The 25,883-nt window shown below is 45.4% G+C and overlaps 3 protein-coding genes across 10 annotated transcripts in view; 1 reads left to right on the top strand and 2 right to left on the bottom strand.

The window, feature by feature from the left end:
• Positions 1 to 14,273, bottom strand: part of LOC118394770 (PH domain leucine-rich repeat-containing protein phosphatase 1-like) — a 75,827-nt gene extending 61,554 nt beyond the window's left edge. The window contains exon 1 of the mRNA XM_035788306.2: positions 12,376 to 14,273. Within this exon, the coding sequence (XP_035644199.1) occupies positions 12,376 to 13,963 (1,588 nt within the window). The 5' untranslated portion in view covers positions 13,964 to 14,273. The remainder of the gene's footprint in view (positions 1 to 12,375) is intronic.
• The window catches only part of LOC118394762 (solute carrier family 22 member 23-like), a 457,726-nt gene that overhangs the window by 12,760 nt on the left and 419,083 nt on the right, over positions 1 to 25,883 (top strand). The gene's annotated exons all lie outside the window — the stretch shown is intronic.
• LOC118394767 (phosphatase and actin regulator 1-like) overlaps positions 17,240 to 25,883 on the bottom strand; it is an 82,637-nt gene continuing 73,993 nt past the window's right edge. For 6 of the 8 annotated variants that reach the window (XM_052463851.1, XM_052463852.1, XM_052463850.1 and 3 more), the window contains 5 exons: positions 24,668 to 24,732; positions 23,677 to 23,738; positions 22,569 to 22,713; positions 20,825 to 20,897; positions 17,240 to 20,622 (listed from right to left, as the gene is read on the bottom strand). In XM_052463851.1, the coding sequence (XP_052319811.1) occupies positions 20,607 to 20,622; positions 20,825 to 20,897; positions 22,569 to 22,713; positions 23,677 to 23,738; positions 24,668 to 24,732 (361 nt within the window). In that variant the 3' untranslated portion in view covers positions 17,240 to 20,606. The remainder of the gene's footprint in view (positions 20,623 to 20,824; positions 20,898 to 22,568; positions 22,714 to 23,676; positions 23,739 to 24,667; positions 24,733 to 25,883) is intronic. The other 2 variants (XM_052463855.1, XM_052463849.1) reach the window with 1 other exon arrangement.

Raw genomic sequence — 25,883 nt, 5'->3', positions numbered from 1 at the left:
AAGTGAAAAAGGATTCCTTAGTTGTTCATTTTCTCAAAATATAAATGCACAACCAAGTTTGGAACCGATGTCTTAAGTAGTTGAAAATGTTATTACTCCAACCTCGTGAAAGTGAAAAACTGAGACGTTTTCAATTTCTTAAAAAAATGACTTTATATCGAAGGAGTGCCTTAGATTTGATGGCCTGCACATGTGCAGTCCGGCGCAAGACGACCGTTAGACCGATGTTTTCCTGAGCATAAGTTTAGCTAGCCAACGTCACCTACAAGCGTGATTCTATTGGAGAAGCAGCTTCTGCATGCCCCTTGACCTCCCTCGTCCACAGCACCACCCCCCCCCCGGCTGAAACAAATCCTAGGGGAAACACTGGGGCCGCTTTCTCTTTCACTGTTACCTCTTTTGTTTTGTTTAAAATTTAACGAGGCCTGGTTGGAATGGCAGACAGGCAGGGAGGAGGGAGGCTGAGGCTACATGGCATGGCATCCGGGGTGTTTTGGCTTAGCTCCCTGTCACATGCTGGGGCCATGTGAACGCAGTGGCACTGACAGAGGGTGGGAGGGAGTGGGGGGGAGAGACGGAGTGTGATGGGAAGAATATAACTAAAGAGGGGAAGTCTTTAACCAGAGGGGCACACAGGCAGAAAGAGAGAGTCGGAACAGAACAGAGAGAGAAATAGTGCAAAAGGGAGGAAGAGTGAGAAAAAAAGGGGAGAGTGAGAAAAGAGATTGAGAGTGCCTTACTGCCACAGAGAGACAGAGAGAGAGAGAGACAGACAGAGAGAGACAGAGCGACAGAGACAGAGAGAGAGATCTCCTCGGCCGGGCTGGCGCAGCAGGTTACATTTTCTCCTTTCCCATGGCCTGGGACATTATCAGAGGCCACAGCTGAGAACAATAGCCTGCAGCGTTGTAATGAATAAGGCTAGCTGCACACTGGGCCTGGCCTGCTCCTGCCTTTGGGCCCTTCACTGTGGAGAGGGGAGGCAGAGGGGCCACCAGGGAACCACTCACTGTCCCTTTAAATTGGCTCTTTAACTTTGTGCTGCTTCACCAGTACAACATAGTGCTGCCTTTTCTCAGTACAGAAGCACTGAGCAGAGTTACAACCGCTAACACAGTAGAACCATTGGTGCAGAGCTGGTACAAAACCACTGACAGGGCAGAGCTGAACTGGTATAGAACCACTAACAGTTTGTTCATTTTGTTTCACCTACAGAACAGGTTATCCATTTGTACTTAATAAACAAAGCTTTTCTACAGTGCCTTGCTGGACAACACCACACATAGGGCAGTTATGTTAGTTAGTCTACTTCCTGGTACTACCAGTGGTACAAAGTAGTTGAGAGTTTTAAATGAAGTCAGTTGGTATCAGTGACTGTGACCTTTAGTTTCCCACCAGAGAGAACGCCACCCAAACACACCCTATCTTTCTGTCTGGACAAGGATTTCATATTTTCCCGGTATTTTTCAAATGTTGCAGCACTTTTCTCCCAGGTAACCCAATATTTTCCGCCAAAGCCCGGAAGTGTCGTTTAAAAGCATTATAAAGAACATACAGTGCCTTCAGAAAGTAGGTATTCAGACCTCTAGACTTTTTTCACATTTTGTTACAGCCTAATCAGACAATGGATTTTTAAAAATGTATCCTCAGTAATCTACACAAAATAACCCCATAATGACAAAATGTATACAGGTTTAGAAATGTTTGCAAATGTATTACAAATAAAAAACAGAAATACCTTATTTACATACACTGCGGTTCAAAAGGTTATGGTCACTTAGAAATGTCCTTGTTTAAAAAAAATAAAAAATAAAGTCAATTAAAATAGCATCAAATTGATCAGAAATACAGTGTAGACATTGTTAATGTTGTAAATGACTATTGTAGCTGGAAACGGCAGATTATTAATGGAATGTCTACATACTGTAGGCTACAGAGGCACAATATCAGCAACCATCACACCTGTGTTCCAATGACACGTTGTGTTAGCTAATCCAAGTTTATCATTTTAAAAGGCTAGAAAACCCTTTTGCAATTATGTTAGCACAGCTGAAAACCGTTGTTCTGAATAAAGAAGCAATAATACTGGCCTTCTTTAGACTAGTTGAGTATCTGGAGTATCAGCATTTGTGGGATCGATTACAGCACATGTGGCCTACAAGTATAGGCTAGCAAATTTGATTTTAATTTTGAAATATAATGGGGCCGATTTGAATAATAAGTAGGCTGCCTCATATCTACCCTTCATAATATTTCCCCTAATGTTATTAGCCTACCTCTTTCTATTGTTGCTTCATTCCTTCCTCGCTTTCAACAGTTAAATGAAATAAGTGGCGTTGTCCTTATCTTCATCATTCTAATGAAATCCTTGACATCCTTTAATGCCACCCTTGAATTAGATCCAGAGGGCTTTCACTTCTCTTCCCGAAGATCGAGCGGTTATGGGTCTGAATTAATAACTGCTATAGCCTACCGCCATCGAGCGTTGGGCTCTTCTTTCAAAACGACCAGTGAGTTATATTGGCTGCTGCATTTAACATTCAGCAAAAAAAAAAGAGCTGACGTCCCTCTTCGAATACTCTATTGGTATAAGAATGATTTAAAAAAAACATTTTTTAAAAACAATGTCCAGCAAGGTATTCTAGTCTAGCTTTTCCTGCATGGGACTCCCAACAGCTAAGGAGCTTCTTTCTTCTTAAGGAGGCCAGCGGAGCACAGTTGCTTGCGTATTGCACAAGAGACAAGAGGCCATAAATTAGAAGCTTATTATGCATAACCCAGCTAAATATAAGGCTAATACTGCAATTATTTCTATATATAGGGCTATACATCAATCTAAAATAGGATGATCTATTTCGGGGGCAATTTGAATGGAGTTGATGGAGGGAAAGACCACGAGAATGCTCGCATGTGCACTGATTTAAAGTAAGATATTCAAGTGACAGGTTGTTTTAAAACTCTGCAGACGCAAAAAAACTATTTTAATCGTTACAGTTAAAGAAGACAAGGTGCCCCCGAAAGCCAGATAGAGATGAGTAAATTAAGACGCGTATTCGGTCTTTATATTACTGTAGCATAGACAATGCTGCAACAAATGTAGGCCTACCTGTCACAAGAAAATAAGTTCCCATGATGAGGTGATAGGTCTACATGCATTGTGAACTGTGCTCCATACTGAGATGGGCTGTCTGTCCTCACCCGGAGAGTTGATTCATCATGCAGAGTTCGTAGAGAAAAAAAAGCCTGTTCATAGAAATCATTTATGATAATTTACCGGTTTCTCGCAGTTATTTATACCGGGAAAAATGGAATAGATTTGGGTGATAAATCCTGGTGAATCTCGATAACCGGGTTCCCGCCATTCAACCCTAGTCTGGACCACACAAACGTAGGTGTTGTAACCGTTTATGTTCTGACCACAGCCGTTGTATGTGGTTGTCAAGCAACCACTTATCAGTTCAACACCCATGGCAAACTGTCATAACATAAAGTGTCTAGACATAGAAAATGATAGCAGATTAGACCTAAATTCTGACAACATCCAATTGATCTCCATCTAATGTAGAAAAGTGAAAGTCCTAATGATTTCCCTGGAGACTTGAGTGAGTTGAGGCAGAGCAAATAGGTTAAACAACATTTGAGATGGCATTTAAGGACCCAACTTAAAGCAGACAGGCAGCAGTGTTTCCTAATCAGAGTGTTTGGGGTTTTGAGCTTCTTTTTTGCTCTGCTTTAATGCAGAGGGTTGCACATGCAGGCTGGCATTAGGCTGGGCTGCTGTTGATCAAAGCTGGGTAGAGTGAGCCCTGCTGGCCTGGTCCTAATCCCCCTGCATGGGCATGAGGAGCACAGGGGTTTGGGAAGGAGGAGAGGGGAGGAGTGAGCAGGGGAAGAGGGGGCTGTGGAGGAGGGGGCTGGGGGTGAGTGGAGAGGAGGAGGGGACTGGAAAGGAGGGGCCTGGGGGGTAGTGGAGAGGAGGAAGGGACTGGGGAGGAGCAGAGGGTAGGAGGGGCTGGGTAGGAGTGGAGGGTAGGAGGGGGCTGTGAAAGGGAGAGGAAAGTGGGGACTGTGGAGAAAGAAGCGTGATTTACTGGGGATTGGGGCTGACAAGAGGATGGGATTTGGGATTCTAGGGCTGTCCTGACTTTGGGGAGACCCCTTCCCTGCCATGTTAACCCCATGTGGGCACACTCCCTCTATATCCAAAGCTTCTCACAGAATAACACTTTTCCTTCAGGCCAGTTTGACAGACAGCTGAGAAGGCAGGCATTTCCCATAGGGTGTATAGGCTCCCGCCCCCTTCACGCCCCTCTCTACTCTCTCCCTCCCTCAGCAGGCTAGACAGGAATGGCATAGCATGACATTCTTTAGCCCAGAGAGTTCAGCTGCTTACCACAAAGCAGTGTTCACATCAAAAAGTGGTTATCGGTTCCTGCTCTAGTTTACATTTGAAAACCACAAGCCATTCTCAGAACCACCTCGGGCTAAACTCAATCACCATGGTCACCAGGAATACTGTGCATTACCGTCCATCACAGTACATGAGGAAAGGAGAGGAGTGGGAGGACAGGAGAGCCCTTGATGAGGGTGGCAGAGAAAAGGTAGACTATGGACAGTCAGAGAAGAAAAAAAGAAGATTGTCTATGGAGAGAAAGATACAGCAAGAGATGAATGGAATCTGTCAGATGGTCTGAGGGAGGAGATGTGAGAAATGATAGCGAGAGGAAAGAGATGAGGACAGATTGAGGGAGAAATTGAGAGTGGGAGGGGTGGTGTGGGAGAGAGGGAGGGAGGGATGTCAGCCAAGAGGGGGGGGGGGATCTATATTAGAATGAAAACAGACATGCTCCTCTGGCTCTGCAGGCTGACACCACTATCATAAAAGCATCTCGCTGCGCGCATTCACACACACCACCAGCCAAAACCACCGTCCTCACATACCGGATCAAACCACCTCCCCCAACACACACAGAAATCCTGCCTACCCCCACACACACACACCTCTTATGTAACAGCGTGTTCCGCCCATGAGGAGACAACGCAACAGTGCCCTCTTAACCCCCCCCACCCTCCTTGGGTGTGCACACACAAGACACATTGGATTCGAGCCCTGGAACGTGTGAAATCTGATTAGACATTTACATTGACTCACCAATGGGCTGTTTAGGAACACACCATTAGCTTCCAGCCAGGAAAGGAGATGAGATGAGGGGAGACAACCACCGTTAGGGGACTCACTCTCACTATCGGTTGACATTCATTCTGAAGCGATTTTCTCTCTACTGCTAAACTACTAGGAAGACCTTGAGGACCTTGAATCTAATACGTTTAATCACGTTGAAAAAAATGAAAGACCTCCTAAATTTGTTGCCAAGACGACCAGTGACACATACATAAAGAAGGTGTCAGAAACCGTGTTCGTCTGCCATGATGTGAAAGATTTGGAGTAGACAGATTTGCGAATGTGGGACCAATCTGGGGTGTTGAGCAAGAGGAGAGCAGATCAGAGGAGAGGAGCAGGGAGAGGAGAGTGGAAGACTCCGAGTCAGCTGTGAGCTTAGCGGCTGCCGAGGCTTCTTCAGAGAACACGCTTCACTAAGCCTTTAAACCCCTAGCTAGCTGCGGAGTTCTTAAAGTCACCATGTCACCACCAAATTCCTGCTCACTACTCAGCTCTGTGACGGGGGAAAACAAGACGCGCAGTAATAAACATATTTAAATGTGTGGACTGTGGGCAAACTAATCTAGCAAACTAATGTAAGCTAAATATTAATGGCCTGTACGCAAATACTGTATCACCAAAATAATTTCCTCTATATGTAGTGAAAACATCCTCTCTCTGGCCTCGCTGTGCTACGAGTGTGTGTATATGGAAATATGAAACGCCTGGATTATGGCATTTCTTTAAGACAGCCGAGTCTGATTGATCAGCCTTTTCATTTGAAACTCATATAATGGTCATGTGACATTTTCTGAGCGGGCATGTATTAGTCTGCTATGTGTTGTGTACAAAGGGGTCCTTCAGCTTGGGCACTGGCTGGCTGGCTGCATTGGATATCTCCTTCGTCATCAGTTCCAAATGAGCGACGCATTCTCATGCTGCACCTGTCCGTCATGCCGCCTCAAACACGTGTGACACAGCAACATTGTTAAACATTACCCAACTCTTTACCAGAGTGAAGGAAAAAAAAAAAATCAGCTCTGCCCTCTCACCTGACGGTCCAGCTCACCCGTTGTATCATACTCTCTGAAGTAGCCTAAAAGCAGTAGCCTAAAAGCAGTAGCCTAAAAGCACAATAGGCCAAGTAATGTATTGCCGGAGTGACTTTTGAATAAATAGGCCAACCAATAACAGTATAATGACATCGAATCTCAGTTCAAAAGTAATGCACTGTCAACTAAGCACAAATTTCACTCAACTGGAGCACTGGAGCTTGTGATACGTTTGATTGAGACCGGAAGCAAAATATATATATATATTTTTTTAAACAAGTCCGGGGCTGACGGTAATTAAAAGTAAAATCCTACGTTTTCCTAAATGTGGGTTGTTTGCCGAGCTAAACTAAGGAGAAGGCTAATACAAGTAAATCATTCAGGGCTGATACAAAGCACTCTGGCACCTCAGCCTCTGGGGAAGCCCTGTGTGCTCTGGTGCCGAGGTTTAAACCACTGATTCTGTTCACACACACACACACACACACCTCTTGAGTTTGCTAGTGGGGAAACAGTTACATCCTCTTGGCAAGGGAGAGCTTTGTTAGGTTATTCTCCCGAGAGGTCTCTAGGCTGATCCTAGTTCAGTGGAGTCACAGAGGGACACTAACCTAACGAAGAAAGACGCCCGAGCGGAATCCCCACTTCTGTTTTTCAGGGGGAAATGGAAGTTCGGTTGATAATACCGTTTCCTGAAAACCAGTACAATCCGCTTTCTCACAACGCCGCTAAGGGTGAAGGGACACAGAAGTCCCTGAAATATGAGCTGGTCCCAGTTCAGTGGGATTCTGGAAAAAGGTACCCGGTTTGGGAATTGCCGTTTCAGCCACAGCTCCCCTGAGTCATAGAAGCCCTCAACTCACATGGCACCGGCAGTCAACACAACATGTTTTCTCACAGCCTTGAACTGCGGAGTTTCTACTTGGGTTAAGTCTATCTTTAGTTTATGTAATAGATATTGTAATAAGAAATAGTTTGTCTCAGTCTTATTATCCTGCAATAAGTGTTAAGTCATTTAATTACCAACATACAGTACGATTTACTCTGTTCCCTTAAGTCTTGACAGAGAAAATGGAGGGCCATAATAATGCACTGTACTAGTGACCTGTCATCGTAATGGCCCCTGTGTGGGCAGAACTGGAGGTCTCACTGCAGACTGTCAAAGAGCACCGCCATGGCCCTTTGATCCGTGTGTGTGTGTCCCTCTCTGGCAGACCCTCCGCTCACCCAGGTAAGATACTGTATCTCATCCGGACACCGAGGGAGGGAGGGCAAGGTCTGGTTGGATTCACAGGCTTTAGAGTAGAGGTTCGACAACTAAGCAATCTCACTGCATTTGCCCGCCGTTCAGGCCTATATCTCCAACAGGCATATTTCACAGGTGCCAGACTGTCTCCGCCACACACCTAAAAGACCTAATAATGCATGACTGTCGAGATGAGATATTAGAGTCTACTGGACTTCCTGTTACAGACGCTTCACACACACACACACACCTAAAGACCTAGTAATGCATGACTGTCGAGATGAGATATTAGAGTCTACTGGACTTCCTGTTACAGACGCTTCACACACACCTAAAGACCTAGTAATGCATGACTGTCGAGATGAGATATTAGAGTCTACTGGACTTCCTGTTACAGACGCTTCACACACACACCTAAAGACCTAGTAATGCATGACTGTCGAGATGAGATATTAGAGTCTACTGGACTTCCTGTTACAGACGCTTCACACACACCTAAAGACCTAATAATGCATGACTGTCGAGATGAGATATTAGAGTCTACTGGACTTCCTGTTACAGACCTTCACACACACACACACACACACACACACACACACACACACACACACACACACGCACACAGAAAGGCCTTCAGTAAAAGCAGCTGTGCCTGCAGCAAGTCAGCCAGTCAGCCGAGGCAGCTCCCGTTTTCCCTCTCCCTGTATTCACTATCGGAGAGGAAGAGTCACTCAAAGTCAGTCAGTCAACTGAAGACGTGGCAGTAGCACTACTAGCTTCCCTCTGATCCTCTCCATCCTCACACTTTGTTTCATTTAGCAGACGCTCTTATCCAGAGCCACTTACAGTTGGGTGCATTCATCTTCAAGATAGCCGGGTGAGACAACCACATATCACATAGTAGTTAAGTACACTATTCCTCAATAAAGAAGTTAGCAGCTAAGTCAGTGGTAGTAGGAAAAGCTTTGGTTTTTTTTAATGGGGGAGGTTCTTATTCTAAAGATATTCTTTGAAGAGGTCGGGTTTCAGACTTTTTCAGAAGATGGGGGACTGGGCAGGGACACTTCCTCCCCAGCAGACGTGCCCGGCATTCTAGAAGAGCCAGCGTACATTCCTCCACCATTCGAGTGCCTCACACAAGGGCATATGGGTTGCTGCTTTTGAACGACCTTGTATGCTGCTTACTCCTACTCCACTGGCCTTTTAGACCAGAGTCAGGCGGTTGGACTTTTGAACTGTAGAGAGACAGGGACCTGGTTATTGGGTAGTGGCCCAGGGGGGTGAGTCTAGGGTCAGACGGGGCCTGAGGAGGGCTCAGATGAGCAGAGTTAAGCTGACTCACGTGGGACAGGGAGGGGACAGAGAGGGAGTGAAGTGTTGGCTGGCTGGCTCCTGGAGGTAGAACAGCGTCAAAGCTCCTGTACTGTAATGGCTGTCACAGCTTGTTGGTTGGCTAGCTAGTTCGACTCAGCTGACTGCATATGTATGCCACACAGGGAGGCTGCAGGCCTAGTGTTAAGCATATTAACTTGAGCTGGGAGATACGGGTAAAAATCAATTTTGTAATAAATTGCCTGAATTGGTGCGATAACAAATAGAACAATACATTTAATAACAATGTGCACCATTTGTTTGGTCATTATCCTTTAAAAACTGCTACTACTAGTTTAATATTTATGCCATCAATTCTCCCATTAACAATAATCCATATAGCAAACTTATTTCATTTCAAACTTCACATTTCTGTAGTACTTCCGCACCTCTCTGATTCGGGGGGTTAAATGTGGAAGACACATTTCAGTTGAAGGCATTCAGTTGTACAGCTGACTAGGCATCCCCCTTTCCCTTCTCGTAATGAACAACATCAGCAAAAAGCCTGCGATCAGTGGTTGGTATGGTCAGTGTCGATCATTTAACTGTTAACCAAACACACAAACACGCCACACACACACACACACACACACACACACTTTCGCTCTCTCTTTGCATCCTAATCCACACACGCTCCTTGTGCCCATCATATGAAACCATTTACATGAACTGATTCTAGTATCCACTCAAGGCACTGTGGGCTTTAAAACAAAGACACAAAAGGACTATGGGCCTGGCACATTTGACAGTGAAGGTGAATGGGACAGCGACAACAACATGCCATTTTCAGTCTCACATTGACAACGACCTCTGCAACAATAGCTATCCTCTCTCAGTCCAGGCAGGACAGACGTTTGGGGAGACAGAGAGTGTGCGTTTTGACCTCTGTTCACGTGCAGTATCAGGCTCCTAAATGTAAAAAGCTCACCTTCACGTTTCTAAGACCTTCATGTCCCTGGTGATCGTTCTAGAAACAAAGACAGTCAGACAGGCAAGCACAGTGTTTATGCTAATCATCCCCTGCTTACCCAGAAGCCTTGGTTATATTACTGTCACTTCTCTGTCTCTCTGTTTCTCCCCCCAGCTGAAGCAGAGGTGGTGTATCAGTGGTGGGAGAGTGGATGAAAAGCACTTCCTGCTCTCTGATGGGGCTGGGACTGGGGCTAGTGCTGAGGATGGGACTGGGCTGAGGCTGTGGCTGGGACTGGGGCTAGTGCTGAGGATGGGACTGGGCTAGTGCTGAGGATGGGACTGGGGCTAGTGCTGAGGGTGGGACAGGGGCTAGTGCTGAGGATGGGACAGGGGCTAGTGCTGAGGATGGGACTGGGGCTAGTGCTGAGGATGGGACAGGGGCTAGTGCTGAGGATGGGACAGGGGCTAGTGCTGAGGATGGGACTGGGGCTAGTGCTGAGGATGGGACTGGGGCTAGTGCTGAGGATGGGACTGGGGCTAGTGCTGAGGATGGGACTGGGGCTAGTGCTGAGGATGGGACTGGGGCTAGTGCTGAGGATGGGACTGGGGCTAGTGCTGAGGATGGGACTGGGGCTAGTGCTGAGGATGGGACTGGGGCTAGTGCTGAGGATGGGACTGGGGCTAGTGCTGAGGATGGGACTGGGGCTAGTGCTGAGGATGGGACTGGGGCTAGTGCTGAGGCTGGGACTGGGGCTAGTGCTGAGGCTGGGACTGGGGCTAGTGCTGAGGATGGGACTGGGGCTAGTGCTGAGGATGGGACTGGGGCTAGTGCTGAGGATGGGACTGGGGCTAGTGCTGAGGATGGGACTGGGGCTAGTGCTGAGGATGGGACTGGGGCTAGTGCTGAGGATGGGACTGGGGCAAGTGCTGAGGATGGGACTGGGGCTAGTGCTGAGGATGGGACTGGGGCTAGTGCTGAGGATGGGACTGGGGCTAGTGCTGAGGATGGGACTGGGGCTAGTGCTGAGGATGGGACTGGGGCTAGTGCTGAGGATGGGACTGGGGCTAGTGCTGAGGATGGGACTGGGGCTAGTGCTGAGGATGGGACTGGGCTGAGGCTGTGGCTAGTGCTGAGGATGGGACTGGGCTGAGGCTGGGACTGAGGCTAGGGCTGGGGCTTAGGCTGGGGCTAGTGCTGAGGATGGGACTGGGGCTAGTGCTGAGGATGGGACTGGGCTGAGGCTGTGGCTAGTGCTGAGGATGGGACTGGGCTGAGGCTGGGACTGAGGCTAGGGCTGGGGCTTAGGCTGGGGCTAGTGCTGAGGATGGGACTGGGCTGAGGCTGGGACTGGGCTGAGGCTGGGACTGAGGCTGGGGCATGCAAACCCAGCTTGGCAGGCAGGCAGTTACTGTGACAGTCCAGGATGCAGGGTGTCTGGAGGACAGGGCCCGTGCAGCATTTAAATGACCACAATTTACTGAATACATTTAAGAGCTGGGGTTTTAATGGTCCCCCAAGCCCCCCTTACATCCCTCTCTCTCTACCCATCCACTCCTCTATCCCTCTCCCCATCCATCCATCCGCCCACACAGGCATTCATGCCTTTCATTGCAATGATAATGGGCCAAAGCTGTAACAGGGCCCATGTCTGAGGGCCATAAGTTGCAGCGCTGGCTTTGTGGCCATATCATGCGTGTCGATGGGAGCGGAGTGTGCTGCCACGGTTCAACAGAGACGGAGGGAGAGGAGGGAAAAAACAACCACACTAAAAATGTTTTAAAAAAGAGACTGTCCCTACTGCCTTCAGCAGGGCAACTTTGACCAAATCAGAGCTTCCCTGTTAATCTTAAAACACCTCATGCCAGTATATACACACAGTCAGGCCTGGTCGGCAAGCCTGAACACGTTAGGTGACGGGTGTTCAAAATATGTGTGAGCTATACACACACACTATGGTGATACTGGATAAGCAGTTAGTGTGGTGAGCTTCACTTCCTTACTTACTTACCTTGTCAACATTTGTTCCCAGAGTCTTATATCTGCCTATCATTATCGTCCTGCATGGAATATGGACTGTTACGCTCACCTCGCCTGTCAAAGTGCACAGTTAATGACAACAGGGAAGAATGGGCCCGCCCTATACCATCTGCAGGGCATTATAACAGAGGACAATAGTCTGTTCCTACACAGGGGATAAGGAGAGGCGAGGTGCTGAAGGGTTAACTTTGAGCACCTGCAGGGTAGACCGAGATCAAAGTTACAATGGTATAACATGGCATTAAGCTGCACCATGTAGACTAATGCCATTCTCTAATACAAATAGACATTGTAGGCTTTGGAATGACATGCAGGGAGGTGTGTACCAATGCACAAGTGTACATTAGGTGCAACAGTTCCTTCCTTGAACTCCATCACCAAAAATGGAACAAAATGCACAAGAAAGTGAATTGTGCACAATGATGAAGACAAGGTCCATGGCTTTTCCCCTCTTACCAACTTCAAGAGACGCCTATTAAATCAGGGGCCACTGATTCTCTGACCATGTGTCAACATAAGGCCTGGTGTAATAACATCCACACATCTTTCACACAACAGCGCCTCATAAACAATCATTGAGCAAGTGGCTTTTTACCTGCGTAAAACCGCAACAGAGAGCCAAGCTCGGTGTTCATCCCTTCCTCCTGCACGCGCCACGGGTCCTTAAATCCCAGTTTGAAGAGAAAGTCATTCTGGATCTGGAGAGGCCTTTCGTCTTGCCCAAGCCTCCTGACAGCTTCACCGTGGAGCTGAACGTAAAGTGTGGGACTGGTGTCTCCTGCTGCGTCCCTATCCTGATCGGTCGCCCCCGACCCTGTTTTCAAACCTCCTTGCCGATTGTCAGGTTCTTGGATGTTGGGCGTGTTAACTCTCATAAAGGCCCGGGACAATGAGCGACTGCTACTGCTGGGTGGCAGGCTGCCCAGGCTGAGAAGTTTGAGTCGGTCACCTGCCCCCATATCGTTTGCCACCCCACCGTTGCTAAACTTGTAGTTGGCAGCGACAGTGTTGCCATTGGGGGGAATGGGGTCAACGTTTGTGGTAGGACAGTCGAGCTCCTGTTCGTCTGAGGAGCTTCCATAGGTTTCGTGGCCGTCCATGGCTCGATCAAAAGTAGGGCTCAGGATGGATGCGTCTGTGCCCAGGATCATGTCGTCACTGAGGGAGTCCCGGTGCTCACTGAGCCGGACCCCTGAGCTGCTGAGGTCATCGAATGCACTGCTGCTCTCCACGTCTGAACCAGAATTGAGCCCGTAGCTGTCCAGTCCGTTCAGCCTCTGTTCTGAATCATAACCGTTAGGAGGATCCAGGTTAGAATTCAGATCCGACGAGTTAGTTATATTATCTTGCGACTCTGAGTCTGGAGTAAAAAGTTTTGCATCTAAATCCTGTTGCCTCTCATCGCCGTTCTCCATAAGCAGTAGTCTCAGCCTGTCACTTGGCTGGTCCGATAGGCCGCCACTGAGTTCTGGGGGTCCCGAATGGTTGCACTTGATACTTCCATCTTCCTTTAGCTTAGACTGGGCGTCATTATATGTATACTTCACATTACAGTTGCCGTTTTGATCAGTCTTTAAGTTGTCTTTACAAAATATACGCAATACAGTGCTCGACTTACTGCAGAGTTTGCTCATACGGAGCGCCATCTCGCCGGCTGTAGTATCCATCGTGCACACCACCGGCCTAGGATATGAAGGCGACGTGAGTTTATCGTGGACGTGTATGGATCCCCTGTGAAGATCCCCTCGCACCCACTCTCTATCTGAAGGCTGTAGTTGCATGTTTTGCCGATGCCTCAACAACGTCTTCCTATCCAGACTCCGAGTATGCAGAGACGCAGAGGAGATGGCCGAGTTCATCTTGGCGCCGAAGGCGGCAGTGACAGCTGAGGTGGCAGTGGTTGCAGAGAGGTTCCTCTTCAGCCTCCTCCGTCTCAACAGGAGCGAGTTGGAGTTACTGGATAAACTCCGACCATTCGTAGATGTGCTTCCATTACTTTTATTCGAAGCACTAGACCCCAACGCATCATGGGAATTTCTAATATCTAGAAGAGAGGCTGCCACATTTCCACCGCCATCATCCACAGGCGTCCCCTGAGCGACAGACAGTCCAATAGTCTTCTTAAACTTATTCGCACTTACATCTGCCGAGCCTATATCAACGACAGTCCGCGCACTTTCCATTTTGGCAAATGAAAAGTACACTAAATCTCCGTGCGTACTTCGCTTAACATCAGCCTTCTACATTAAAAAAGCGAGTCAATAGGAGCACAATACAGTAAATATCCGCCGGCTGGGCGGTGTACTTATCCCGCTCTTCATTCACTTATTTGCCTTCGTGCTCCAGTTGGAACCTCCCCTGCTGTACCCGAAAACATTTTTACCAAGGAAATCCGCTAAAAGAGTCTGGACTCGAAGTTTGAGATCGGTACAAGGGCGGAGACGTGACTGTGTGTCTCATTTACACTGAATACTATGGTAGAATATGAAATGAACGTCGGGAGACCGCTTACGCAAATACAGAACGATATATATTCATGATGTGACGAATGGGGCGCAATACGGTATTGCTTTCTGGGAAATGTATTTTAATGTAAGGATTTCATGTTGGATTACCGAAGTAAAAACTACATTTCCCAAATGAAGTGAATGCCCACAGGAGACAATGTTCAGAATGGTGTAAATAGATATGTAATACACAGAAATACGGCTCCTGTTTGGTAGAGCCTTATAATTTAAGCAAAGGGCAACATTTCTGCCGTACCTTCAGAGCGTATTAAATCATACCCCTTGACTTATTCCACATTGTGTTAGACTGAATTTAAAAAAATGATATTTCTATATATTTTTACCCATCTACACACAATACCCCATAAAGACAAATTGAAAACATGTTTTTAGAATGTTTGCAAATTTGAGAAAGAAATACAGAATTCTAATTGACATAAATATTCACACCCCTGAGTCTCTAAGAGCTTTCCAAACCTAGATTGTGCAACATTTGCCCATTATTCTTTTCAAACTCCTTCAGTGCTGTCAAATTGGTTGATCAATGCTAGACAACTCTGTTCAGGTCTTGCATTTCAAGTAGATTTAAGATCAAACTGTGTCTCAGCCACTCAGGAACATCTCACTGTCATCTTGGTAATAAACTCCAGTGTAGATTTGGCCTTGTGTTTTAGGTTATTGTCCTGCTGAAAGGTGAATTAATCTCCCAGTGTCAAGTGGGAAGTGGACTGAACCAGGTTTTCCACTAGGATTTTGACTGTGCTTAGCTCCATTCCATTTCTTTTTCATCCTGAAAATCTCCCTAGTCCTTAACAATTACAAGCAGACCCATAACATGATATAGCCAGCACTCTGTTTGAAAATATGGAGAGTGGTACTCAGTAATGTGTTGTATTGGATTTGCCCCAAACATAACACTCTGTATTCAGGACAACAAGTGAATTGCTTTGCAGTATTACTTAAGTGTCTTGTTGCAAACAGGAGGCATGTTTTGGAACATTTCTATTCTGTACAGACTACAATGTTATTGATCCCATCCTCAGTTTTCTCCTATCATAGCCATTGAACTCTTAACTGTTTTAAATTCACCATTGGCCTCAGTGAACTCCCTGAGTGGTTTCCTTCCTCTCCGGCAAATTAGTTAGGAAGGACACCTGTATATTTTGTAGTGACTGGGTGTATTGATATACCATCCAAAGTGTAATTAATAATAATAACTTCACCATGCTCAAAGGGATATTCAATGTCTGCTTTTTTATTTTGACCAATCTTCCGATAGTTGCTCTTCTTTGCGAGGCATTGGAAAACCTCCCAGTCTTTGTGGTTGAAACAGTTTCAAATGCACTGCTCGACAGAGGGACAGTACAGATAAAATTGTATGTGTGGGGTACAGAGGTGAGGTAGTCATTCAAAAATCATGTTTATTGCACATTTTTACACCTAAGCTAATTTAGGCTTGCCATAAATACTTATTGACTTAAGACCATTTAAAAAAAATTGATTTGTAAAAAATAAGAAGTTTAAACTATTCCACTTTAACATTGTGTAGGCCAGTTATATTTTTCTCTCTAAATTTAATCCATTTTAAATGCAGGCTGTAAACAACAAAATATGGAAAAAGTCAAGGGTTCTGAATACCATCTGAAGACACTATATGTGCAACAACCTTATGCACTGCCCATGTCCTTAGTGAATATCCCTCTTGTGGAATTGTTTGACACCTCGGATTCAACTTTCTGACTATGTAGGACATTAAAGTTACTGTACCTGGAAAATAAACTTGTCAAGTGCATCAAGCATAAAACCATTCTAAAGCCTATATCAAAATGTTACAATAGGAGACGGAACTTGCATTTCCCAACACTAATACAAGTATATTCAATATCTAGCAGAAGTTTTTTTTTAGGATTTGTGCTTGCATCAAATACCATGGGAAAATAACATGAGTCTTCTTGACCAGTGATGACCATCAACTTCAGTTGAGCACCATCTCATCAGGACGCCATTTCACAAGGCCACAACTACTGGCCAACTTGCTGTCCTCAAGGATATTCCATTGTCCTCTTCTGCCACCTAGTGATGCTTCCTCTCAGTATAACGACAATAATCCTGGTCCCAATCATGGTCTGGGGACCCACAGGGTGTGCAGGCACTTGCTGAAGCTCAGTACAAACACTCTTTCCTTATTCTAATGAAGTCATTCAATTAATAATTTAGTACGCTTGACTGTACACTGTTCCGAATGCTACCCCAGACCCTTAAAGAGATTATTTGGTACATTTGTATACTTTTTTGGCAATCATTCTAAAAGTAGCGCTCGCAAGCCTAAAGTGGCCCCTGAATTTTGCCTATTACGTCACGTATGTGCACCATGTCATCGCGCTCGCTCTCACTCTGCTGTGTGTGCGCATCTTGCTAGCCGTCACTCAACAGGGCCAGGGGCTGAAGCTCACTGGCTAGAACTCGAATTGCTAGGGGGCTGGCCTACATTGGGGAAAATGTAGGGAATATGGCACAGCACAGCTTCCAGAAAAACAGTTGCTTTGAAACTAGGGATTTCATGGCAAATTGAAGTAAAACAGTAATTCTGCTCACACGTTATGCATGTATGAACTACACTGACACATCCAGACCAAAATACTTATATCCCGACGTTTGAGCATTTAAAAAAAATAAACTATACCCACAGTGTTAGTAGGTTACAGTGTAACAACTAGGCTGAGTAGTACAACAGTTTGACTTACTTGATTTAAACTCTTGGCTCCTATAAGGCGCAGAGGCCGTGGAATAACGTCTTCCATCACTCTTATCGGGTCATGTTTTTCCCAGGTCAGACCAGTGCTGCTCTCGGTGATCTATGCCTGAACGGCTCGCCAACTGTTTTGAGTCCTGGAGTACGACTGAAACGCTGAAATAAATTGACACCAGTCAAAAAGGTGACTGCTGGGAAAATCCTTTTAGTAAAATATTTATTGGACAGACACAAAATCAGGTCTACCTGTTACATGCATTGTCCACCTGTGCAAAGTAAAGCATGACAGAGGGTAGGCTATGGGAGACTCCTGTAGTTCTGTACATAGGATTAATTATACATTACTCTATTGGTGTAACAAGGGACCTTTAAGTATACTCAAAACTTATTTGTGAGATGTTTAAACATGTCAGTGTGAATACTTGCATGTCATGGAAGTATTAAAAAGACAATAGCCAACGGGGTGGCCAGGGCCATTAGAACCATGTGATTGTTATACCATGTCAAAAAAATTGACTTTTCAGTTGACGAAAACAGTTTGAATGGTTTGAAATTAAATAGTCAAATCTAAATATGAAACTCAAAACAAGTGGCACATCCAGACTATTCGGGATCAGGAGCTTCCCTAACCCATAAAACGAGAGGATAACCCATAGAATGACATAGTGATTTATACGATCTCTGTGGGATAACCTCTTCAAATGAGAGACTGAAGAGGTTGTAATCAATGTAAAGATCCAATAGCATAAATGAGATACCGACACAAAATATGCTTTGAGGATAAAGGGGAAGGAATGAGAGCCAAAGTAGTAAGGCTATGTAAGTATTTTACTCAAATCACATTAGCTACAATTCCTGGGCAGCCATAGACCCAATAGCCTCTGATGGTAATATTGCCATGTTTGTGATAATATACGTCAAACAAATGATCGTACAAAGACTGGAACATACATAATGATGTTTAATAGAGACATGGTGGTCATTCACATGGCAAATGGAAAGGAATCTATATTTCCAAATAGGAGAAGAAGAATAATGCTCATTTTCAAATGACTTAATTCTCTCCGCGTACACGTAACAGAAAAACAGTTTATTGCGGAATTTATAACATTCCTCAATTCCAACATGACACCATCCCTCATGCTATGCGGCGATTTGTCAATAGACAAATGGAGAAGGGCCTCCTCAAGGTAATGATCAAAATCTTTAAGATTCTACAAAAATGCCCAAAACGTGTTGGGGGAAAACATGTGGGTGGCATGATGCTGGAATCAAAAAGGTAGCTGGTTTGAGCAGAAAACGTAAGGTTTTACTTCCTTAAGGTACCCCAAAGAAAATGAGATAAACACGTCAGGATAATATTGTAAATGAGAATAACCTGTGTAATAAATTAAGCAATATGTTGAACATAAATGCGTCAAACTAATATAACATATAATGAATGACCCAGTCGCTGATAACCAAATGTGCAATACCTTCTATGTTCCAGAATGTTTTTGTAAATTTCATTGGGGCATCTTCTCACAGAACTACAACGATGTTCAAAATGACAGAGCATGTCTTTTTGTTCATACATTTCCCTATGCAGGTCCATGGACCTGTCTGGCCCTTCACCATAACTAATCTATGTCTTATGACAAGCAAACGTTTTCCTATGCAGGTCCATGGACCCGTCTGGCCCCTTCACCATAACTAATCTATGTCTTATGACAAGCAAACGTTTTCCTATGCAGGTCCATGGACCCGTCTGGCCCTTCACCATAACTAATCTATGTCTTATGACAAGCAAACGTTTTCCTATGCAGGTCCATGGACCCGTCTGGCCCTTCACCATAACTAATCTATGTCTTATGACAAGCAAACGTTTTCATATGGCAATTTTAAGAGTAAAGCATATTGGGTACCATTTGAAAACAACTCAAAACAGTGGCCAATAAGAATCCAATCCCGATATGACCATCGGGGCATTTTGTAAAATCACAACAAAAAAACTGAAATGAAAGAGAGGACCATTTACAAGAAGAGTAAAAAAAAGAAAAAGAATACTCTGATTTAAATATCCACAGTAAGAAAACGAGAACAAACTAAAAAACAGGGTCTTCATACAGTTTGCCAAGAGGCAGAAAGAATATTGCTTGTTCTTAAATAGACACAGGAAACAAACAAAAAAGACAAAATCCCCCCCAAAAAACAGAACCAAGTGCAGGGCACTCACATGAGCAGAGTTCATTAAACATACGAATGCAAAAACGAGAGAAAAGCTTGATCGTCAACAATGAATAATAAAAACCATAAAGTATTCCTGGACGCCAAACCAAGGGTTCCGTTCTAAATGGCACCCTATTCCCCATTTAGTGCGCTACTTTTGACCAGAGCCCATATGGCTCTGGACAAAGGTAGTGCACTTTATAGGAAATAGGGTGCCATTTGGGAAGCAGATTCTCTTCCAGGAGGAAGTCTATACTCAAACATCAGAGGCCTGTGACATCCCCTGAAGCCACAACTCAGTTTAAAATCAAAGCACCACTTTTAAAAACTAAACTAAAATGATTTAAAAAGCTGTTCAACCTTAACACATATATACAGTTAATGCACTATCTGCCAGCTGCATTGTTCATTGAATTGACCCTTTTAAGATCCCAACATGAAATGGACAAAATTGAAGTGTGATTCTCTTGTTACTTTCATGTCTGTATAAACACGATGTATATTTGGAGAGTGGAAACAAAACAAAAATATTGTCTGCACTCTCAAATTCACAGTTAGCAATAGACAACATTGTCAGTAACAGTGGGAATTGAACTGCCCATGTTGGGGAGAAGTAGAGGTGAGATTACATAATGACACCGGGTGAGCCCCAGAGGGCGCTATAACCCAAGAAGAGCAGAGGAAAAATATTGCACACAATTCTGGAGTGTCGTATGGATCCCCCACTTCTTTTTCTCTTTCACCATTCAAACACTACAGGTGACTCTACAAACAACACTAGGTTAATCTTAACCAAGCCAGGATAACGTTCTCCAAGTGGTTGAAGTCCATCTCTCCCAAGGTCCATGGATAGACGGGTTAAAACTGTCCTTTTTGATGAAGAGAGAGTGAGGAAGTGGAGGCTCCTCTCACCAAGAGCAACAGATCAATCACAGCCAAGAATGACACCGTGAGGGAGGGGCACAGGTGTCATCACAGCCAGTCAATGATGGAGATGGCAGGTGTCCAATCCCAACCAGCCTATCCCACTACCATCATCCCCAAAGCACGGAGGTGCTTCCCTGAGCGTTCAGCACTGGGGTGTGGGACCAGCTAGTCAGTTACACAGAAAGAAAAGATGTTAAGATGGGTGGGAATTGAGGGGGGGGGGTAGATTATGTGCTACTAAATCAGGTGTCCATCTACTGTTTGTCTCTGGAGGGGAAGCTACCGACCAACTCAGTTGCAGGGTATTGAAAGGCATTTCAGATCAGAAGACATGGCCTTATTGTAGAAATGGGCACCATTTACTGTCCAGCACTTATGGTTCTCAGTGGAAAACAGCCAGTCTGTCCAGCGTTCCAATCAGACAGTGATGGTCTATGGTCTGTGAAACCTGAGGGAGAAAGGAGCAGAAAATACTGCCATTTGTACAGATTCCAAAGGTCACATATTGCAACTCCATTATTATAGGTATGCTATAAACATATATCAAGTATTCACAGGTTTGTACAGCCATTTTTTTCCAGCATGACATTCAGGGGTGTTTATGCTTACAAATGCATAGCATTAAAACACGCCAACGCACAGCTCTTTACCTGGTTAAATGGCGACTTGACTCATGCACTTCCATCTCGTTGCTCTTGAAATCGTTGAGTTCCTTCCGTATAGCTGCCTGTAAGGGACAAACAGAGGGGGAAACAAAGGGTTAGTGCCAAGACGAAAAGAAAGTCACGCAGTCTTGCGCCGTGTCCTTTTAGAGACACTTTATACATAATTTACTCGCTTCTTAAGGTCAAGAGTGAATAAACTTAATTCTCTCCACTAAACACTCTTCTCTCTCTCTCTCATTTCTCCACCCCTTCCCCTCCCACTCACATTGAGAAATGGAGCAACAGGAAAGTGCCAGCTAGGCATATTTTAGACAGTGAATCTTCACATCGTGGGAGAACTTGTTAAGCAAACTGTCTGCATTAGCTTGTCATCCTGAAGTCTGCAACCGGTGTGCTCGCATCGTCTTACACCCCTCCCCATCCTGCGATTTCCAGCTGCGTCGCGGCACCATCACCCCTCCTACTCTGTGGCTGGTTAGCACAAGTTGCTGCATCAGGCGGATGAGATTTCAACATTTACAAGGGTGAATAATGACATCTTACAAAATGACTCAAATAATTCTCGTCATCTTCCCCTTGCTTTTAATCTATTGAGATAACACCGGAGGCACCTCCTTTAAGTTTTGCACTGTGCAACCAGCACTTTGTCTCTGATTAGATGCTATAAATCCCTAAAATGATCTTGTCCCAAAAAGGATGACTCAATCTTCCAGGAACGACATAGGCGACTCAGTCGGGACTTTTGGATAATCCCCCTGGCATGTTCCAACACAGGCCGGCGATGTCACGGACAAGTCTAATTAACAGGATGACACAGGGGAACATCTCGTCATCTCATCCCCTGAGCAGTGTCGGATGCTACTGAACTGAAAACAGGAAGACATAACAGCCCTGACTTCTGGTAACGTAAGACGCCAGGAAAGCAATCTAATGTCAACGGAGCGTGTGCAGTTAAGGGCGAGAGGTCCTGCGGCAGTGTCTGTCCTTCTCCCCCGTTACAGTCTTACGTAACGCCGGAGAACATTGTGTAACGGAAGGCAGAATTAGCGAACTTCGCTTTTTTTCCGCCCAAAATGGTCCTCAGGTGTTGACCCCGTATGCTCGGATCCCAGCGCTGCTGCTCACGTCACAGGGATAACCGAGGGAGAGAATGGCTCACTCTTCTCAGAACGACAGAGCTCATTAAAAAGTCAGAACCATGTTCTGACAGCTGGCGTACGGCGGATTGCTCGGGGGTGTTGACACGGAGTGGTAAGGGGGGAGACAACAACGAAGACATCTGAACGAATAAACAGCAGCACTGGAAGTGCTGTGAGGAGACGAGCACAGATCTCCTAGCATTGAACTTCTGCATTATGCTTTGCTTTGAGCTCTGAACTGAAGAACAGAGAGGGATTGATCCAGGGCAGTCTGCTGAGAGAGAGGCTATAACAGCAGAGGGGAAGTACAACAACAGGCTTTGAACCTTTGTTTGGACCTAAATAATAGATATAGAGGAAGAGATGGGAAGATCCACATTGTGAGGCTGAAAATGTTAATATGCTCCCGAGGGCTGTGCATGTGTTCTGTAGGCATACATGGTTCTCTCTGCAGCATCTACCGACTTTAAATAAGCTATATATACACACACACACACAACCTCAAAGGACATTTGATGCTAAATGACAATGCCTAACAAAGCGCTGAGTAAATATCTCTTAACCCACCCATCCATCCCCACCACTACTACTTGCCTTGTCGGCTGCTGTGAGGCGTGTCCAGGGTTTGTCTGCCCGCCGGTCGTGTTCCGGGGCGTCAGACACCTCTACGTAGTCACTGAAGCGGATCAGGATCTTTGCCTGTCTCAGCTCCTCCACCGTGGGCCTCTGACTCAGCTGGAACAAAACAGAGGATCGGTAACTATCTGGGACCGTATGCAACAGACATTTCAGAGTAGGAACCCTGATCTAGGATCAGGTCCCACCTGTTCCTATACTATATAAACCGATCCTTGGTCAGGACTCTAAAAGCTACTAGGTTCAGTGTCTTCCCAGCTTCGATACAGCTTGGTTTCTGAAACAACCTCGTTATACTGTACTCCACATGATAGAGTAGTGCGTTGGGAGTAGAGACTGTACAGAGCAAAGAACACTACGTCAACCTTTGACCAGGAGGCGGCAAATCAGGCCTGAACGCTACTGAACTGAAGGTAACCTAAACATCAATAGAGCTTGGTTTCTAAAACCACCAAGTTATACTGACTGATCAGACTAGTGAATTTGACTAAATACTAGCCCCTGGGGCTAAATTACTACATCTGGTAGTGGGATAAAGGGCTTATTTTTTTACTACGAGAATGAAAGACTCGTAGTTGTGCATGAGCTCCCAATCATTGCGGTATGCTCACGAAGCGGCAGCAAGTACAGAACTCTACAGCTGCTCCAGCGAATCCCTGGGACGACAGCAAGGTGTTTGTAGAGACAGCAGGTGCAGGAGACAGTGCTGCTATGCAATTCAAGGTGATAGGAACATGCCCAACACCTCACTGTGGGGCAGAGATAATCTGGCTTGGGTCACTGATAGGCCAAGGGCACTGAAGATGCGATCGTCTCCTGGGGTGACCTTGGGTATTATAGTGCTGTGACACCTTTCTCTCCTCTCACCCCGAGCGAGTAATTTTTGTGCTTTTTGCTTTGCTGTGTGAATGTTCTGTCACATCCAACACCTTAGAGAACAACAGGGAGCGTTTGGCAGTTGGCACGCTGTTTGCGCACGGGGGTTATGCAGTATTTTTTCTAAACCTATTTAGATAGAATTGGCAGTTGAACCGTCTTTTGGACACTCCTTTCCTGCCTTACCTTTCGCGTTAGTCGGCGTTTTATCTCCCGCTTCTCCTCCAACTCCTCCTGCTCGTTGCGCGCTGTGGGAAACGCAAGGGAGCAGAGGTTAGACTGTCCCAGGGCACAAAATGGTGGCGAGTGGGCTGAGGTGCTTGGACAACATTTCAACACTACTGGAAGGAGAATAAGCACCTCATTTGCATAATGTAGCTGATTAAAAATGCAGCAGCTTCTTAATATTCAACATCGCTGAATTTCTCAAAGCCTTAAACTGATTATCGTTGCCTCTTTTTAATGTCGGGACTATTTGGACGGCAGAAACAGGGGGGGCGGGGGGAAGGGAAAAGCCGTCTCCCTATCCAGCATTCCCACATGGCTAGTTCTTCCACATTCATTAACATGGAGTTAGTTGGCTCGTTTAAAAGTTACATTCAAATAACAAATTGCTCGCTTCTAGGGAACGTCGGGACTAATTCAGACCAAAAGTCACATCCAGTTTTGCTCAGAAGAAAGAAATACTCCCACTAGAGATTCCCCGTCGCATGTTCCACGGATGCTCTCCAAACTACCAGACAAGCACTCCGCAGCCTTAGAGAGAAAGAGGTAAAAAGCAAGAAGGAGGCAGAGGATCAAACACATACTAGACTAGCGAATCTAAAAGCACACCAGAGTTCCGTGTTAAATACGTATCGATGCCACTGCTCTCTTGATTTGGAGTGCCAGTCCCAACAGAACGTTCAAAGACGTGCCCCATTTCTCTAACCTAGGCAGTGTTGCGGGGGAGACTTTCGTTCCTGGAGTCTTACAGTTGCAGCCTGTGTCTCCCTCTTCTCTACGAGTAATATGGTACAAATCGGGTTAGTCAAGTCGTCACTGGGAATAGTAGTAAACGGGGGAATTATTAGTGTGGCTTTTAATAGAGTGGTGATGATGATGATCAGGAAATGGCTGCTGTCCTGTTTATATATAATGACGGTATGTTATAATGATAAGGAGTAGAGGTACATACAATACTCACGTTTCAGGATATTCCTCTGTTCCAGCTCCTCAGCACTGGGCCTCTGACTCAACCGCCTGCACCAAAACACAACCAAAAACGCACACGGTCAAAATCAACAGCACAGCAAACACGGTCCAAGGCAACCTCCAACCAACATGATAAACCCCTGAGTAACAAAAGCAAACTTTGGCAACGAGCCCAATCTCCACAGACAACCGTAAGAATCAAGTCAAATTACCATTCAAAAGAAACACGTGCAAACATGAATAAATTCCCCCTCAATTTAGCAGCTCACTACTTCGGTGCATGTCGTTTCAGGACAAGTCCGAAGACCACGAGCCAAATCACGAGGGAAATTGTCAGTTTCTCTTCCTACACGTCTAGCCAGTTAGTCACTCCCCTGCTGTCACTTCTCCTCTAACGGACTCCATCCTGCCAGTGTAATCTAAGTGACCGTTTGAGTGACAGCTTGAGTGCCAGGCAGCACCGGTGTCAACTATGGCCGAGTTGGCACGCCAGGACTGGTGGCTTCGCAGTCAGGATAGAAATCTACACCCATTATCTGCCAGACATGAATAGAAAGTGACTGAATTCAAGGCAGTGAGCAGGTCTCTTTCCTTCATCTCCGTATATTTGTTATAGACCAGCACCAGAATTCTCAAGATCATCATGTGCATATAAGACTCCTTTCCTTCATCTCCGTATATTTGTTATAGACCAGCACCAGTATTCTCAAGATCATCATGTGCATATAAGACTCCTTTGCTTCATTGAGATCCTAATGTACTTCCAGATGGATTACCCTTTTTACAACATCTGGTACACACACACACACACACACACACACACACACACAATTCTCCCTCCTAGTTACTTTATCTAGGGAAGTCACATTGAGGGAGAGTGAGCGAGAGCACAGGAGAGAAGGGAAGAAGGATCTCAGCAGAAAGAAAAAAAGTAGGGAGAATGCAAGAGTTAAGAAAAGATTTGATCCTCATCTTTTATTATTTATTTTATCAAATCTCCACAACGAACCAAAACAACGAATACTTCCGGCGCCGACAGAGATGGCTGCTTCGCGTTCCTAGGAAACTATGCAGTATTTTTTTTTTTTACGTGTTATTTCTTACATTGTTACCCCAGGTAATCTTAGGTTTTATTACATACAGTCGGGAGGAACTACTGGATATAAGAGCAACGTCAACTCACCATCATTACGACCAGG

The sequence above is a fragment of the Oncorhynchus keta genome, chromosome 15, assembly GCF_023373465.1.
Source record: "Oncorhynchus keta strain PuntledgeMale-10-30-2019 chromosome 15, Oket_V2, whole genome shotgun sequence".
NCBI lineage: Eukaryota > Metazoa > Chordata > Actinopteri > Salmoniformes > Salmonidae > Oncorhynchus > Oncorhynchus keta.
The sequence above is the reverse complement of the archived record's forward strand: the minus strand, read 5'-3'. Positions and strand labels throughout refer to the sequence as shown.